Consider the following 19,330-nt stretch of genomic DNA (forward strand, 5'->3'; position numbering starts at 1 on the left):
TATTTCAGTTTACGAAAATGTTTTCTGATCAATCGTTTTCGTCTTAGTTTTAGTTTAACTATTTTTAATTAAGTGTGAAGAACATTTCAAAAAACCTAAGCAACATTTTCCAATATTTCCATTAGTGTTGCATGATATACCAGTACTACTAAGGTGCTTTTAAAAACGATTCTGCATTTTACTAGTACCAGTACTTTAAGAATGCACTCTGATAAGAGCTAGTAAAACACTGACTATTTAGGGCACTATGATTACAGTGAATCAGAAAATGCGAAGGAAACCACGGGATACAGACATAATAACTAAATTTCACTGAATATCACGGAATTTGGGTATTTGATTATGAATCTGGCATGTTCTGCGAGTCTTTGTATAAATTAATTGCGCCGTTTACTACACATATACTGAAGCGCGCTTGATGCTCGCTATGTTTTCAGCCTCTGCCGCCTGATTATATGAGTGCATAAACACATTAACATAATTTCTAGAGCTGCTCTAGAGTCACTTCATAAGCATTTTACAGTTTCTTTTGAGAAAAAACTATTGTCATATTATATAAAAACAGAAACTTAAAAGGTCTTCAAATCAACCCATCAAAAAGTTTGGTTTAACTTGACAAAAATATTACTTAATGTAATGCTAGTTATTAAAACAATATTTAAGGAATATTTACCAGAAAATTATTTAAACAGAATTTATGTACTAATTAAATTAAATTGCAAATACACACGTGTTTCTGGAAAAAAAAAAAAAAAAAAAAAAAAATAACAATTTTTTTTTTTTAAATAAATTGCTGTTAAACTGTTTAAGTTTTATGGTTTCAATTAATTAGACATGCTTTTTAAATCATATTTTTAATGTAACCATTAAAATAGTCCAGAAAAATAGCATTTCGAAACAAAAAAAAACTGAATTTGGGAATAAATAAAACGGATTTCATAGGATCCTATTTATTTAATTTGTGTCTTTGCTTTATTGTTTTTGTCCTTTAGTTTTTTTACTTCCATCAATGTTCTTAATCTATAAATAACAAAGATAAAACTTTTTCTGTTGTTCTGTTTTTGTCATAGTTTTGGTTCAGCAGTAGTTTTGAGATATTTTAGTCGAGTATCGTATCAAAGTCAAAATTTTGGTATCGTGACAATACTAATCCACAGAGGTTTAAGGTTGATGCCAATAAAAATAGTGTTTGATTCAACTGGCAAGATGAAAACTGGAAAAGAAAAAAAATGTGCACACACATACTTTGATCAGCTGATATCAGATTAATTTGGGATCATTTGAGAGTAACATGTTTGAAACCAGGCCAGATTGAAAACCTAACTGTTTAAACGGTTAAAAGGGTTAGTTCACCCAAAAAGGACAAGTCTGCCATTAATTTATCACCCTTATGTTGTTCCAAACCCGTAAGATTTTTGTCTGAACCACTGATGTCACATGGACTATTTTGTTGATGTTCTTGGTACCTTTCTAGACCTTGAACGTGGTAGTAGCTTTGCTGTCTACGAAGGGTCAAAAAGCTCTTGGACTTCATCAAAAATATCTTAATTTGTGTTCCTAAGATGAATGAAAGTCTTACAGGTTTGGAACAACATGAGGGTGAGTAATTAATGACAGAATTTTTGGGTGAACTAACCCTTTAAGAATTTAAGGGTGAGCACAGTTGAAATAAGATAATTTGTTCTCTCTGAGAAGAAGCCGGGATAGTGCATCAAAATACATAAGAAGCTCCAGGAACCTTGGGAACATGATGCCACCTCACACAGGAAAGGCGGCAAGGCCAGACAGGCCCACAAATTCCTCTTTGCTATTTGTAAAGAAATTGGAAATAGCCAGGATTCTGTCCAAACTCATGTTCTTGGCATGTTCCTTCAGGATCTGTCCAAAACCAGAAAAGTAGCCCGTAAAGGGTGGCAAAACTGTTGCACAAAACATCACCTCTCATACTACACCATGCATAAATTGTGTATACAAAGAAAAAAAATGTAGTACGTTTACACTTAACACATTTTGCCAACCTCAGGCCTGACAACTATTTTTGATTTAACCCATGTACACAAAAAAAAAAAAAGAAAATGGAAAGACTGAATGTGGCACTGCAAATAATCAAGCCATTATTATTCCTGTAAACTAATGCCAAATACAAAATCTAGCCAAATAGCCCTTTTTCCACTTCAAACTGAAAACAAAACTGACCACAATGATAATAAGATGAAAACAGCTGGGTCTGAAATGATTTAATTCATAACAGTTTCTGCTTCAATTCAGAACATAACAAATATGTATTAATGCAGTCAGAATCAGATCAATGCTTTAAGGTTTACTCAACCCCAAAATAAAAATTGGTCCCACTTTATATTATGTGGCCTTAACTACAACTGCATGTACTTACATTTAAATTAATCATTTGATAAAATGCACTTATTGTGTACACACGTTTTTACATTGTACTTACATTTAAAGGTGCCATAGAATGGAAAACTGAATTTACCTTGGCATAGTTTAATAATAACAGTTCAGTACATGGACATGACATACCATGAGTCTCAAACACCATCGTTTCCTCCTTCTTATATAAATCTAGTATTTGCAAAAGACCACCGAAAAACAGGTAAATTCCAACATAACACCGACTGTTACGAAACAGTCTTGGGGATCGTTAATAGTTACGCCTCCAACATTTGCATCGGCCAATCATCGGTAACGTCAGTACATCAGTAACACAAGGCAAGCCACAGAAGGGACACGGTTAGCTTAATGCTATCGCTAGCCTGTTACATTGCTATACATAGGATTTCACTTACCACATAAACAGAGAAATAACTGCCTGATGATGGTGAGTGATGGAGAAATAACTGCCTGATAATGGCGAATGATTTACAGATCCCGAGTATCACTGAGGAGCAGCTCAACTTGTGTGGTAGGCTAAGAAGCACTCCCTCTGCATTATAACGTTACACAGAGCACATGGATCACTGCAATGAGACTAAAATGTCGGCGATTCAAAACGGCAGATTCAACAAACCGCATATTAAAAGCGGCTAGAGCTCCTAATTAAATATATATTTTTATCCATGTGCGAGCTATTGAGATGAGCAGCTCTGTGAAACAGCCAATCAGAGCAGAGCTCATTAATAATCATGAAGCTTCCAAATAACAGAGCATTTCATTCCAGGGGCAAATCCTAGGGTTGTAAATGGACCTGTAAAACCATTTCTGGAGATTTTTTGCCCTTTCCTATGCCAAATACCTTCTATGTAGATATCAGAGAACAATTTAAAATATTCTCTCAATGCATTCTATGGCACCTTTAAAAAATACCTGTATGTAGTTACATCTGTAATTAATTTCTGTAATTACATTTAACCCAGCCCTTACACCTTAACCCACTCTTAAACCTACCCATACCACCAAACGTGCCCTTTACTTTCCCCTTATCCCTTTTGCAATACAACATGAACAGACTAAATGTATTTTACTTTTTTTTATGTAAGTATATAGTAGTTAAGGTCACCTAATATAAAGTGGGACCTGAAAGGTTTGTTTTTAATCACCTCCCCCCATGTCGTTTTAAACCTGTAAAAGCTTTGTTTGTCTTCAGGACACCATTTCAGATATTTTGGGTGAAAACCGGGAGGCTTGTGACTGTCCCATTGACTGCCAAGTAAATAAAACTGTCAAGGCCCAGAAAAGTATGAAATATGTAATAATGATTGGCAAAACATTTATGCATTTAAGGGTTAAATAGCATTACATTTATTTTACTTTTTTTTTTTTTTTACTTAAAATACTTTTACTTTACTTAAAATTTAGCTTTTTTATTTTTTGTCATTCCAAAATTTCATGATAATTCACTCACTCCGATGTCATCCAAGATGTTCATGTCTTTCTTTCTTCAGTCGAAAAGAAATAAAGCTTGTTGAGGAAAGCATTTCAGGATTTTTCACCATATAATGAACTTGGGGATCAGCGGGTTGAAGGTCCAAATTGCAATTTCAAGCTACACTGAAACTGCAGTTTGGTCCTTCAAACCGCTGGTTCCCACTGAAGTCCACTATATGGAGAAAAATCCTGTAATGTTTTCCTCAAAAACCTTATTTCTTTTTTACTGAAGAAAGACATGGACATCTTGGATGGCATGGGGGTGAGTAAATTATATTCTGGAAGTGAAGTAATCCTTTACGTAAATGTGCTAATAGAATCTACGCCATTAAACATTTAATTAATCTCAAAAGTAATCACTTTGGCAGCCCTAACTGTGACTTTTTCTTAAGCACAGCAATTGTTTTTCATATCATGGCAACCATTATTAACAATCCAAGACCTGTCACTACAGTCCGCTCTCTCTGCACCCTAATAGAGTGACCATGTGTTTTGTGCAGTGGCAACAGCTAGGGCGCTGATGCATGCATGCATGTCCAGACTTGCTTTTATTAGCATAACAGGCCACTTCTTGGGAGGTCATGCTTGTGTTTTCTCTAAGTGTTGGTTGTCCACCAGGCAACGTCATGCTTTACAGCACAAGAATCCACTCTAAGGGTTACCCAACGCCAAGCATCAGGCTTAAACAGGAGAGGGTCGGACATCTACTAGGACTAGTGGACACGTTCACAGGACCAAAAAAGCCCAACATCCTGGTCTTTATATTCAAGCATGTAGAAAAGCAGACAAAACAGATCAGGCTGGTACAACTAGGCCCTAAAATATTGTGTCCTAAAGACTTACCCTCACATCGTTCCAAGTCCTTTGTTCAAATTTGGAACACAAATTAAGATATTTTTGATGAAATCTCATAGCTTTCTGACCCTGCATAGACAGCAACATAACTGACACATTCATGGCCCAGAAAGGTAGTAAGGATATCATTAAAATAGTTCATTAATTTTATAGAACCACTTTCGTCAGCAGCACCAAACACATGCTCTCATGAATCAGAAGAGAAGAAATTGTTAAATAAAGCTGTTATTTTCATTTTCTTTCTGCCTAAAGTATTTTCGTAGCTTCATAAAATTATGGTTGAACCACTGATGTCCCATGGAATATTTTAACAATGTCCTTACTACCTTAATTGGCCTTAAACATTTCAGTTGCATTGCTGTCTATGCAGGGTCAGAAAGCTCTCGGATTTCATCAAAAATGTCTTAATTTTTTAAACGAAGGTCATACAAAACTGTTCAGTCATGCTTTTTCCAATCCACTGCAAAGACACTTAAGCTAGTCAACCTGCTCAAAAGAGACATTTAGAGAGGCCTCTTATACACGCAAAGAAATTCTTCATCAGAAAGGCAGAGAGGTTCTTTATGACTCGAGACACTGCACAGGCAGATTGACCATTGTGTCTAAGTACACACTAACCTGGGCGGCAGTGCCATTACCTCACTCTCTGTTATCACAGTAATGACAGTCCGTGTGTGCGAGTCGTGTGTCTGCGCGAGATCAAGTCTGAGCATGTCAGTCGTGCCTCCACAAATTGCTGCTTTAATCAACAGAGTGTTTAACAGTAACCAGGGCTGAAGACATGACAGACAGCAGGCAGTGTGCAGCCAGGAGCTCTCTCTCACACCGTCTCCCACACTGTGAAGGGCAATTAAGGGTTCAAGCCTCAACAGAGGAAGGAACAGGAAAAAACATAAGAGGGAGGGTGAGAGTGAAGAGAGTGTGGAAAGCTATCCGTAGCCTATTCAGAAATAATATTACTTAAAATGAGTTAGAAGGTACAACGGAAAAAGCGTTGGAAAGAGCGGAATTCCGACCGCAGACACCTGACACTTAAGTACAAAGGGGTTTGGCCTTTTAAAAAAAAAAAGAATTTAAATGTGAGGAAATGCTTAGAAAAAGATGAGGGGGAAAAGCTGATTTGATTAACCATTTTGACTCAATTCCATTTCATAAACACAACATGAAAAACAGAAATGTAACACTGGAGTGAAATTAAATAAATGGACAGATGATTTATTACAGATAACATGGATGTACTCATGTGCAAAACAACACTGCCCTCTGGTGGTTGCCTTGCTGACATTTCACAGACTAAATCAGAAGTATTATTAGGAAGTATGACTTACTGAGGTCTTCTGCCAACTGAACTCTCCTGCCTGTGATCAGCTGGACTTTCTTCTCTGTATCCTCTCCAAAGTCCTCTAATACCTCTTTAACGTTCTTCTCCAAGCGTCGCACTGTACAAAAAAAAAAACACTTTTGTGTTGATTGAATGTGGAACGTTATATCAGCAGTCTTAGTCACCGTTTACTCCTACTGAATCCTGTTTAATTACTAATACTACTAAGAGATGATTTGTGCAACTGTAAGCAACCATAAGTTAAGACGTGTTTGCAGGAAAGCTTGATTTGTGATGAGAACCCACAGACGGTACGTACCTTCTGTGTTAGTGAGCTGTTGTCTAAGAGTATTGGCTGTGATGCCCAACATCCTCTGGATTCTCCAGAACAGAACCACATCATTGCACTCCAGCTGGAACACAGAGAAATAAGTGAAACTTCTTTAATTTTTTTTAATATGATCCAACACAAAATAAACAACTATTGCATTTTACAGAAATTGTGTGTTTGTTTGAAGTATGAAAGCACAACAACATTTCAGTCTTCGGCTGAAAGATTCTAAAGTGCAATTACTTTCCTTTAGTTGTGAATAATTTATATTATCTGGTTTGCCCTTATGAATAAATTTCCTGTTAATTAAATCTTTGAGAATTATTCATTATTAATTTTATTTATTAATTTTATCCATTTTTTCTCTCCAAATAAAAGCATATTTAAATAAATTAAAATAAATGTACACTACCAGTCAAAGTTTTTGAACAGTAAGATTTTTAATGTTTTAAAGTCTTCTGCTCACCAAGCCTGCATTTATTTGATCCAAAGTACAGCAAAAACAGTAACATTTATTATTATTATTATCATTATTATATTGAAAACAGCTGAGCAGAAATTTTTCAGGTTTCTTTGATGAATATAGAGTTCAGAAGAACAGCATTTATCTGAAATAGAAATCTTCTGTAATTTAAAGCATTCATGCTAAGTAAAAGAATTAATTTCTATAATTTCTTTCCCAAAAAAAATATAATATACTGACTCTAAGTATTTGATTGGTATAGTGCATGTTGTTACAAAAGCTTTTTATTTCAAATAAATGCTGATCTTTGGATATTTCCATTCATCAAAGAATCCTGAAAAAATGTACTTAACTGTTTTAAATATTGAATTAATTAATAATAATAATAATAATTATATCAAAAAAAAATCTTGAACAGCAAATCAGCATATTAGAATGATTTCTGAAGGATCATGTGACACTGAAGACTGGTGTAATAATGCTAAAAATTCAGCTTTGATCACAGGAATAAATTACAATTTAAATTATATTCAAATAGAAAGCAGTTATTTTAAATAGGAAAAATATTTCACAAGATTACTGCTTTTAATGTATTTTGGATCAAATGAATGCAGGCTTAGTGAGCAGAAGAGAATTCTTTAAAAACATTACAAATCTTACTGTTCAAAAACTTTTGACTGGTAGTGTACTTCTATAAAACATCTAATTATTCCCAAATGTAAACACTTTCGGAGCCCTATTTATTATCTTTTCAAAAAAAGATAATATTCTACTAAAATGGCTTTACCTCAGAGTCTACAAAGTGCCTCTGGTAGTAGTAGAAACCTCGCCGGCAGAGGTTACAATGTAGTAATGCCTTCTGTAGGAAATGACGTCGATAGAGTTGGTGCCACGTGTCCTTGATCTAAAAAGAGAGATTAGTTCAATTTAGTAAAAATTCATTAAATGTACAGATAGCCGTGTTAGATATTTTTTTCTTACCAGTACGGGGTCCACTTCCACTCCTCGGCCCTCCAGGTTTTTGCGTACTGTGGTGACCTCATCATTAGCCAGGTAGGCTGTGTGATCCTCATGTAGCTTCAAAAGACGCTCCAACTCGTTTTTGGTCTCATTACGGATGTGCTAAGGTCAGGGAACAAAATTACGTAGACTTTCTTATCACTAGCACCTATATGTAGTAATACCACAAACACTGACACTAAATTATGATCAAAAAGTTAATAAAAATGACCAGTGTGAACAAATTAATTGTGTTGTCTGTTCAACCTGTTCTGGTGTTCGGTTTTTCCAGCTTAACCATCTTTGCTTCCAGTCTGGCCCCACCATATCTGCTATTACTGAGTCAGCTGCAACACAGGAAGATGAGTCACACACTCCACAGACTGATAAACAAGACAGCTTTATGAGGGGTAGACATACTGTCTTTAAGGCGAGACTGTAGCGTTTCCTCCATGAACTGAATAGCGGCGTCCCACTGGGGCTTGTCTGTGATTGAACGATCCTCCAGAGCGTTGTGTTGAATCACTCTCTGTACCGCACATACATAAGTAACATTTACCAACAGAAGAAGAAACCCTGTGTGCTGTTATATTTGGTAAATATGTTATACTTACCAAGCTGTCCATGGCTCTTTCATTCCACTTGTGTCGTTTGATGCTCTCATCCTTGACTGCTTCCTTTAGCTTATCAAAGATGTCATCCTGGTCTTTCCCTTTGTATTCTGCCATGAAGCGGGCAAACTCTTCCTGCAATGTCTCCCAAGCAACCTGAGTAGCAAAGAAAAGAAGACAGATTTATAAACTGGATAAGAGAAATACTTTACAAATAAATACTGTTCAAATAAATACCTCCAGTGCTTTATGAGGAAGTTGTTTATCAGTCCATTGCTTGAGTTTGATGTCTACAGTGGTGTTGAAAGTGCCCGAGTTCATGGTCTGGGCGGCAGGTAGGTAGATGTTCTCAATAACGTGTGTCGAGACCCTTTCCCAAAGCTTCTTCTGTAAGATAGACTCCCTAAAATGACAAAAATTGTCATTGTTTGTTAATTCTAAACATATATACGAGACCAAGCTGCTATCAAATGAAAATCAAGAAACTCAAATAATAATATTAATTATGTTGTTTTCAGTTCTCTCAACCATCAGATAAGATCAAAAATGTGCTTCATAAATCTAAACAGTCAAGTGGAAAGTATAGGACCTGACATTAAGACAAAGATGAGAATATTCTGATAATATTCTGAGGGTGACGGTCAAGCTCATTTATCATACAAGGAAACCATATTTCATAGCTTCCCGTTTGCTTTGTTCTAGTGTGGTACATCAATACACACACACATCTCCAATACCACCAAACTAGCGCTGCCCAGAGAAGCCACCCTCCAGCTATTCATCATGCCATTGATTTGAGAGGCTGATGGAGCACACTGGGCCCCCTACAAACATCTGATCTATTTCATTTAGCTTGCTCCTCTGGGATTTAGGTTCATAACTCTGGGTACTGCTTGCAACTTTGCATTCTGATGGTATAGTCTGCCCTGAAGCCATGAGATGGAGATATCGAGTTTAACGTCTGCCAGCCAACAGACTGAAAGAACCTCAATAATAAACAATAAAACGAAATGTACAAGCATAAGCATCGTACTATAAAAGCAAATGAATTTGGAAGTACCACCTCCTTTTTTTTTTTAAATTAGCAGTCAATTATGAAGTAGGCAGAACCAAATTAGTAAGAAGCCATATCATGCAACACAGGATGCATGATATGTAATTAATTTGACAATTTTTTGAAACACATGACAGCCCTACAATTAATTTTGTGGTTAATGAAAAGTTAAGTGCTCACCAGTGTTTTGGAGTAACTTGACTCAAGCTGATCACCTCATCCAAGATCTCATTTTTGGCCTTCTCATACAGTTCGTTCTATTAATAAAAAGGCATGACATACAGAGTAAAGAACATTATTATGTTATCAATATTAAATCAAGTTTTGATTATTTGCCATACTTAAATTAGAATATTGATCTGACACTCAAGTCTCTTCCTGAAATATGCAGTAGAAAACCCATGAAAGATTTAAGTTATTTAAAAAAAAAATCCACATCACTTTAAACATATTTTGAAAAATGGGGGGCGCCATTATTTTGCTGACGTGAAATGGTTGCACTCAGTGAGCTACTAGCGCTACTTGTTGCTATTTTTACCGCAACTCGGAAAATAAAATACTGATATGATGACCACAGCTACCGAAAGAGCTTACAGGTGGTGATGAATAAGCTTAGGTTCAAACCAAATGCTGTTCCATCGATTTTTCAATGCCCCGGATATTGAGTGAAATTCGTGCTGAGAAACTCCTTTAGCGACTGCGGTGTCATGACAAGCGTCGACATGTTTACAACCTGACAGGATGGCATCTAGCGTTTCTTGTCTCTGCCGTTTGTAAGCTCTTTCAATAGCTGTGGTCTACTAAAAGCCTCAAAGGCATCAGGGCTAAAGTGGAGAGTACAAAGACACGTCTTTAAGAAGTTTTATTCGTCCACAGACATTATTTTCTTCTCTACTTATCGCTAGGAAAGTAGTGAAGACTTGCATCGCTTGTCTTGTTGCCCTTCGACTGAAAATTACAACCAAAAGCTGAACAATGTGGCATTGTATCAGTATTTTATTTTCTGAGTTGTGTATTCCAAGTTGTGTTTTAGTAAAAATAGCACCAGGTAGCCACAGCAGTACAGAGTGCAACCATTTTACATCTTCGAAATAATGGCACCCCCCATAGTCCAAAATGTATAAAACGATGTGGATTTTTTAAATAACGTAAATTTTTCGTAGGTTTTCTAATACATATTTCAGTAAGAGACATCATTTATATTATTTTAAGCCACACAAGTCTTAAAACCCGGGGTTTCCTTTAAAGATCTAGCGTTTAACCAGGAGCCAGTTCTTACCCTGTCTAGCTCTCGTAAGCGAGGATAGTTGTTTTTCCACTCAGTTTCCAGGTTAAATCGGGATGCTGGTCAACAGAGAACATGAAGAAAAGTTCAATTTAGAATATTTTCAATAATTAGATTAAGGTTACAAAGGTTGCACCATTTAGAGGGCTTTCTTTCTTTTTTTAACTGGGGATATTTCACCCAACAATGAAAATTCTGTGATTTGCTCTGCCTCATGTCATTCCAAATCTGTGTGGGGGGAGGGTTATTTTGAAGAATTTTGGTAACCAAACAGTTTTGGTTCTCATTGACATCCATAGTATTTTCTGATCAAACAACAGAAGTCAATGGGAACGGAAACTATGTTATATTATATAACTGAAAAATCTTCTGCGTTACACAGAATAAAGAAAGTCAAACAAGTTTGGAACAATTTGAGGGTGACTAATCATGGCAGAATTTTCATTTTTAGGTTAACTATCTGTTCTACTGAACTACATTAGCTCTTAACTGTGAAATTTCAGTACCTTCTTCAAAGAAGTAAAAAGTGTCAGAAAATTCATCAAAAGGTAAGTTCACCCAAAAATGAAAATTAGCCCATTATTTACTCACCCTCCAGGCATCCTAGGTATATATGACTTCCTTATATCAGACAAATCCAATCGGAGTTATATTAAAATTTAGCCTGACATTTTCAAGCTTTAGAATTGCATGGGTGAGTGTTTCTCTTCATCAGTCCAAAACAAGTCCAATAAAGTGCATCCATCCATAATAAAAAGGCTCCGGGGCGTGAATAAAGGCCTCCTGTAGCGAATCGATGAGTTTGTATAAGAAAAATATCTATATTTAAAACGTAATAATCACTTTTGCCAACTGGTCATACACGGAAGCCATGATATAAGCCAAGAGAAGACTGGTTTTCCTTTGCTAAAGTAAGGAAACTTTGCTTCCTTTGCTCCTGTAAACAAATGTTGGTTTGTGCTAGGCTCGCTGGTGCATGCGCAACTCTGTGTTGCTTCCGTGTACAACCAGTTGGCGCAAGCTAGATTAAATTATGATGTTTTAAATATAGATATTTTGCTTACAAAAACACATCGATTCACTACAGGAGGCCTTTATTCACCCCCCGGAGCCATGTGAGGCACTTTTTATTATGGATGGATGCACTTTATTGGACTTGTTTTGGACTAATAAAGAGAAACACCCGCTCATGCATTTCTAAAGCCTAAAAATGCCAGGATAATTTTTAACTCTGATTGGATTTGTCTAAAAGAAGGAAGTCACATACACCTAGGATGCCTGGAAGGTGAGTAAATATTGGGCTAATTTTCATTTTTGGGCAAACTAACTCTTTAACATTTCAATTTCAGTTCATATGAATAAAAACTACAGCAAGTAGGTCAGGTGCAGTTTAAACATGATAATTAGCAACTTGGCTACTAATCTCATACAATAAATAGATTTTCTACAAAACGATGTGTTCGAAGTTCGTCTATAATAACAGAGTGAACTTTGACTAAAACTTTTCAGTGACAGCAGCCCTATTCCTCAGACACTTCCCATCTCCCTCTGTCTCTTTCCCCATACAGGGACACCAGATAGACTGCACTGTGGCCATGATCAATGCACCTGGAGCCAGGCGTGCACTGTATCAGCAACCCCACGTTCCCCAGAGGCCCTGCGTCCCGAGCATACACACGGGCCGGGCGTCTCGCTCACACAATGGAGATGACGCTAATTGCTCTGGTTATCGGGCCGGCCCCAGTGCAGCCGTGGAGATCGATAGCCCACACAAAGGTTTGAGAAGCGTCCTGGGTCAGGCAATAAATCTAGAGGCAGAGCGTTAGCAGGGGTGGCCTGTTAATTGGCAGCGTGGAGGTCTGCAGCGTGCCCTGTGCAGAACGTCTGAGCTGAGGTGAGGTGTGACGGGAATCAGCACGCACAGAACAGGGAAACAGCTCTGCTGAGATGGGTTTCAGAGTTAAGTGGCTGTCGAGCTGTTGGTTTGGATTCTATTAAGGTTTATTTACTGGGTCTCCTGAGAGCTGATGTGCACTCTGCTTCTCAAAATGCCCTTGAAAATCGGCATATTAGGAGATAAAAATAGCAATGATCAAGTTAAAGGCCTAAAAGCACAATCCATGTGGCTTTCTTAATATTTTTCTATTTGGCTATATTATTTTAGTTTATTATTGAACGTGGTAGTTGCGTTGCTGTCTATGCAGGGTCAGAAAGCTCTCGGATTTTATTAAAAATATCTTAATTTGTGTTCTGAAGATGAAAGGCCTTACAGGTTTGGAACAACATGAGGGTGAGCAATTAATGACAGATTTTTTTATTGTTGGATGAACTATCCCTTTAAGGGAAGCAGAATTATAAAACCATTTATGCCATCTTTTTTTGCGATTTTTTGGAACAGGAACACCTCATTTCATATTCTTGTATGAAAAAAAACTGTACTTTGTGCTTAATTTTCTTTTTTTGTGCTTCACAGAAAATTTAAAACCTTATGGTTTGGATCAATTCAAAAGTAATGGTATGAATCATAATAAGATCTGAATCTCTTTTCTATCTTACCTTTGAAGGCATCTGCTTGTTGTTCCACTGATTCCCTGACCATCTTCCAGAAGCAGTCTGACACAGCAAGACTAAGGTTCTTTGTGGTCACCTGATGAGCTTTCAACATCCCATCCCTTTAGCAGTTCGGGAAAATATTGTACAATCAAAACGTGTTACAGATTATAAAAAAGGTTAGTTAGAAATATGCATTTGAGTCCCACCTCAGCAGTCTTGAGTTCTGAAAGAATTCCTCCTCATAGTCCTTGATGGAGTCTATGCTTTCATTAGAACTGCCTACAAAAGAATCAAGGCAGTGAATGATTTCATCTAAGTGCACCAAAATTCAAATAAAAATGGTTTCTAGGATATCATGTTTACCTTTGCCAGTTACTACAGCAAAGTAGCCCAAAGCCTTCATTGGGAATAGCTTGCCTTCAACTATTTTCTGGATCTACAAATTGAGACAAAAATGAATAATATAAGGAAAATAACAAAATATTTTAGTCCTTCTAATGACATCATCTGCACACAACTGCAGTCAATATTGTTTGCTTAGTGTAAGAGGACACAAAATGCCTCCCTCTAGTGGCTACTACAGTAAGTAACACTTATTAATGAGAGTCTGAATGAAATATCTAAAGGTCTTACTCTGCTTGGACTAGCTAGGTTCTTTTCTGCCAGGTCAACCTTGGTAAGAACAAAGATGGTCCTTTTGCCCTGAGGGTCCATCTGACTGACCAGATCAGTGACTATACTACGCTCTGCATCTACTGAGCCATCTGAAAGAGAAATAAACAGAAAAAGAATATTAAAGGATTATTTTATTTTCAGAATAAAAATGCATTGATAATTTACTCACCCCCATGTCATCCAAGATGTTCTTCAGTCAGAAAGAAATTAAGGTTTTTGAGGAAAACATTCCAGGATTTTTCTCAATGTAGTTGACTTCAATAGGGACCAATAGGGTGAATGTCCAAATTGCAGATTCAACGCAGCTTCATAGGGCTCGACATGATTCCAATGAGGGTCTGATCTTTCTTTGCATGTTCGCTTTGTAAACACTGGGTTGGTTCTTTAACCTACATCACACGTGCATGATTACGCAAAACATGTGGTCGAGCTAGTGCAGTTGTGGTTAAAAAGTATATAATTTTTTTTATTTTTTTTTAGAAAATGACGATCGTTTTACTAGCTAAGACTTGTATTCCTCGACTGGGAACATGTAAAGCCCTTTTGCATTGAAGCTGCATTGAAACTGCAATTTGGACCCGTTGGTCGTCATTAAAGTCCACTATGTGGAGAAAAATCCTGAAATTTTTTCCTCAAAAATGAAAATTAGCCCATTATTTACTCACCTTCCAGGCATTCTAGATGTATACGACCTTCTTCTTTCAGACGAATCCAGTCAGAGTTATATTGAAAATTGTTTTGGCTCTCCCAAGTTTTATCATGGCAGTGGGTGGGCATTTCTCTTTATCGGTCCAGAACAAGTCCAATAAAATGCATTCATCCATAATAACAAATGTCTCACACAGCTCCAGGGGGGTGAGTAAAGGTCTCCTGTAGCGAATCCATACATTTTTGTAAGAAAAATTCTGTATTTACAATGTAACAATCAATTTAATCTAATCTTATCTAATCTTAAAAAAAGTGTGAGACACTTTTTATTATGGATGGATGCAATTTATTGGTTATGTTCTGGAATCTTGAAGAGAAACACCCACCCACTGCCATAATAATGCTTGGGAGATACAGAACACTTTTTAATATAACTCCGATTGGATTTGTCTGAAAGAAGGAAGTCATATACACCTACAATGCCTGGAGGATGAGTAAATAATAGGCTAATTTTCATTTTTGGGTGATAAAATAAATTAAAGGGTTCTTTCAACTGAAGAAAGACATGAACATCTTGGATAACATTGAGGTGAGCAAATTATCAGGTATTTACTGAAAAGCTACGCAATTTCACGTTCAACACCGAATGCGATTCATCCGCGATGTTGAACGCAAAATTGCGTAGCTTTTCAGTGATCTAAAGCTCAGTGTTTTAAATACCGCGCCATCTGAATGCATGTGATGGAGATTTACTACTAATCACAGAACCGGCTTTACTGATGACATACGCATGACAATAGCATGCGATTTATCGTGCAGCCCTAGTATTTATTAAGGAAGTGAACTTATCCTGTAACAGTGTTGGATAAAGAGAAAGCAAGTATTTTATGACAAATATTTGATGGCAGAAAACTCACCCTGAATACAGAGGATGATGGCATTTGGATTCAGCATGTAGGCTTTACTAATGCTAAAAATAGTTTCTTTTGTGTCAACAGCCATTCCAGCAGTCACAGTCTGTATAACAATAAAAGAGTCAGTGACATCAAACAAGTTCTGCATAAATGTATATGCTTATATTATGTGTAAAAATGTATGACATTGTATAAGAACTTACACTGATGACCCCCGGCAAGTCAACAAGCACCATTCTCTGAATTCCTGGGCCCTTTACACTTAAAGAGATGGTCTAAGAGAACAAAAACACACGTATGATGAAAAATATAAAAAATGTTCAGGCTGATTAAAGTGTAAATGTTTTTAAAGCAGTGAAGGAATTAGGGTCTCACCTCAGGACTGACTGTCTGACCTTCCTTTACACTCTTCCTCATCCTGAGTTCAATCTCACGTCTCAATGCTGCAAGCTAGAAAAAAATGTGTATCAGTGACCTGATATATATAGAGTCTGACAAATCTGTACCACATAATTTGTGTTAAGAAACTTACATCCTCTTCTTTCCCAAGGTCAAACTCACGAGTGCTGTCTTTGAACATTGCTACATGGTGAGGGCCTTCACTTAGTGTCACCTACAGGTAAACACATCACAATTATTATAATATTTAGTATATTATTAATATTTATGTGTCGTTTAAGTGCTATCCGAGTGTAGTTTGTTTAATTCACCTTGACAGGAGATCTGGTCATCATTTCTCCAGAGCCTCTGGGGAAGATCCTAGCTTGAGCTATCATCTCCAACACACTGGTCTTTCCTGCACTCTGGTCCCCAACTACCACCACCTAGTGAAGAGAAGACAGAAGGTAGTCAAGTCTGAACTATTAAAAGATGTTTTGTGTAATCACATAACAGTAAAAATAATTAGTTTAGTTTATTTCAATAAAGATTTATACAATAAAATGCAAGAAAATTCATATTACAGTGAAGTAAGAGGTGGAAAATCCACTTGGTGTTATTTAAAGCATCCACCTAAACAACATTTAACTTTCACAAATGTATGTAAATAGTATGGAAAGAAGAATAACACTGACTCTTGGTAGATGATCTTGAGTATTGTAATTGGAGTCATAATCTGAGAGAATGTCCAGGACCTCAGAATACATATCAATCAAAGACTTCTGCACAGGATCAAAAACAGGAGAAATGAATCAATGAAACCCAGTGATCTGTTCTTTATGTACTGCAATGAAAAAGCCAACCATTATATGGTTTATTGCATGTATCACTTCTATGCATAATTGAAGAAAGTTAAAATCTGACCTTGACTTTTCTTTGGTGAATACCCTTGTCATCTTTTTGCAACACGACTTTCCTCAGTTCCTTATTCTCCTTTTCTAGACGCTCCAGCATCCGTTGGTACTTCATCTGTTTAAGCATGAGAGAAATGGAGCTTTAGTATGGAAAACCAAGGTGTTAAATCAGTGACACATAACTGTTAATACCTGTGTTCGGAGAAGTTCTTCCTGAAGCTGGTCAACTTTTTCTTTATCAGATGACTGAAAGCACAAAAAAACAATGTAGCAGACTATGACCATGTTATTACTTTTCAGGACAGCTGATGATCTTCCTAATATCCCCCTGTAAGAGCCATTGCACAAACAATCCACATCTCGTGCATTCAATTCCAGCAGGCGTCCCAGCAGAGGAAAGGCAAGTTAATGCAAAGAGAAGAAATTTTCAAGCATTTAATCACTCATTTATTCTTTTCACAAATCACCACACTTGTAAAGGATGCTCAGATTATAATTCGATGCATCAAAAGTAGGGATGCACCGAATATTCGGCCACCGGAAATTTTCGGACGAAAATGGCCCAAAAGTGCATTTCGGTTTTCGGCCGAAAGACTTTTATCACCGAAAGAACACGGCCGAAACAGTGTGTTGACGCAAACAGAAACCGCAGCCTGCACGTGCTTGTCTGAAGCAACATGTCTGCGGTGTGGACGTATTTCAGTATATCTGAAAAAGACCCATGGATAGCCATTTGCAAAACTTGTAATGCTGAAATTTCAAGAGGGGGTGTCTGCAGTTGTGCGTGCAGTTATAAGAGCAGAGATCGAGACAGATCGAAAAACAATGGCCTTACGTCACAATATTTTAAAGATATGTCTTTTCTATATACTGTATTTTTATGAATATTTATGTTTTAAACCATGAAGGTGAGCCAATGGATATCACACAAGCAACGTGAAAACTGCGCAATATGTTAAAGTGAAAGTAAAACTGACAGTGCTTTCAGCATCTGACATGCATTCTCTCAGAGACAATGAGAGACGGTTATACTTCATATGCTGATATTAATTTAGTCCCCTAATATTTTTCTTGTGCCCCGAACATGGTGGGAAAGAAATAAAAAGAAACGTGTGCAAGGTTTGTTTTTGAAAGTCGGTTCTTGAAATAAAGCTCTTAATTTTCATTGATGACTGCAGTGTTATTAGGGGTTAAGAAAGTCTTAATTATGATTTGAGGTGGTCTTAAATGTGGGGACTTAAAGACAAGAATTGCGATGAAACTTCAAAAGGCTATCCACTGAATAAATATGACCGCTGCACGTTTCAAAGTCATTTGCTGCGCTGCTTTGTGTACTAGCATTCTGACAGCGCCTCCTGCTGGAAGAGAAACGCCTAGAGTTATAAATGTGAACTGATGGATCCACAAGATAATGTGTTAAAAAAATTTAAACAAAGGCAGTAAAATATTTGTATGTGTTATTCAAGTAATATAATACTTGATTGATAATAATTGTTTAAATTAATATAACTGATTTATTCTTTGAAACTTTAATATTAATGTATGCAATTGCAATGCCTTGATTTTAGTAAGATTAGTACACAGTCATAGCCATAAATGCAATTGTACTAATAATTGGCATAATTCTTTCGGTGTTTCGGGTTTTCGGCTTTCGGCCTTGGTTTCCTCTTTTTCGGTTTTCGGTTTCGGCCAAGAATTTTCATTTCGGTGCATCCCTAATCAAAAGCGTTGAATCATTTCTTGGCCCGCACCTGCAATGCAATTGTCGAGTACCAAATCTCAGAAAAGCAGTGAATGATTTGAGGGAAGAGAAAAGAACACAAAGGAAAACATCAAACACACAAACATACATCTACATAAAAAAACAAGGGTGTGTGATTTGAAATGGCCTTTGGTTATTGCTAAATTAACATGTCTTTTGCTTACGCAGATGTAATTAGTTCTTGTGTTAGCAGGTTAATTTGGCTGACCAACAGCTGGAGCAAAGTGCACTGCACTCTATGCGATAGGACGGCAAACCACTCCATGCAGTGAATATTAACTCAATAACTGTGTAAATGAATGAGCTTGCATGACCGAGGCAGAGTGGATCAAGTTTGCTGGGCTTATCGTGAAAATTACGAAAACATACAAGTGTCACTTATTTTGTGATAGGGTGAAAGCGAATATGATGTCTTTTATTTTCACAATAACAGCATGTTTAAAGAAGGGGTCTTTTGAAAGCTACTTAAATGAAACATTGAAGCATTTTACTCTACGAATAATAAATGTTTGATTGTTGAAAATCAATGTCCATGCCACATACCATGAGGCTCGAAAGTCTGAGACCACCTTAAATTTGTGACTCACAATCTAAATTCAAACTTGGAAATAAACAGTTATAACTTTTGGAATTTGCAGAAATATAAGCTAAGAAACAACAACAATTAAGAGCAAGCCCATAATAA

The 19,330-nt window shown here is 36.7% G+C and overlaps 1 protein-coding gene across 4 annotated transcripts in view; it reads right to left on the reverse strand.

Moving 5' to 3' along the window:
• Positions 1-19,330, reverse strand: part of opa1 (OPA1 mitochondrial dynamin like GTPase) — a 42,257-nt gene that overhangs the window by 11,307 nt on the left and 11,620 nt on the right. For all 4 annotated transcript variants that reach the window (XM_073851219.1, XM_073851218.1, XM_073851221.1 and 1 more), the window contains 22 exons: positions 17,076-17,129; positions 16,894-16,998; positions 16,665-16,751; positions 16,302-16,415; positions 16,124-16,204; positions 15,967-16,041; positions 15,795-15,866; positions 15,595-15,694; positions 13,988-14,118; positions 13,718-13,790; positions 13,561-13,633; positions 13,358-13,473; positions 10,796-10,860; positions 9,697-9,773; positions 8,700-8,865; positions 8,466-8,618; positions 8,272-8,380; positions 8,119-8,198; positions 7,834-7,974; positions 7,640-7,756; positions 6,378-6,471; positions 6,066-6,176 (listed from right to left, as the gene is read on the reverse strand). In XM_073851219.1, the coding sequence (XP_073707320.1) occupies positions 6,066-6,176; positions 6,378-6,471; positions 7,640-7,756; positions 7,834-7,974; positions 8,119-8,198; positions 8,272-8,380; positions 8,466-8,618; positions 8,700-8,865; positions 9,697-9,773; positions 10,796-10,860; positions 13,358-13,473; positions 13,561-13,633; positions 13,718-13,790; positions 13,988-14,118; positions 15,595-15,694; positions 15,795-15,866; positions 15,967-16,041; positions 16,124-16,204; positions 16,302-16,415; positions 16,665-16,751; positions 16,894-16,998; positions 17,076-17,129 (2,194 nt within the window). The remainder of the gene's footprint in view (positions 1-6,065; positions 6,177-6,377; positions 6,472-7,639; positions 7,757-7,833; positions 7,975-8,118; positions 8,199-8,271; positions 8,381-8,465; positions 8,619-8,699; positions 8,866-9,696; positions 9,774-10,795; positions 10,861-13,357; positions 13,474-13,560; positions 13,634-13,717; positions 13,791-13,987; positions 14,119-15,594; positions 15,695-15,794; positions 15,867-15,966; positions 16,042-16,123; positions 16,205-16,301; positions 16,416-16,664; positions 16,752-16,893; positions 16,999-17,075; positions 17,130-19,330) is intronic.

This window comes from Garra rufa, chromosome 12, assembly GCF_049309525.1.
Source record: "Garra rufa chromosome 12, GarRuf1.0, whole genome shotgun sequence".
In the NCBI taxonomy this organism is placed as follows: domain Eukaryota; kingdom Metazoa; phylum Chordata; class Actinopteri; order Cypriniformes; family Cyprinidae; genus Garra; species Garra rufa.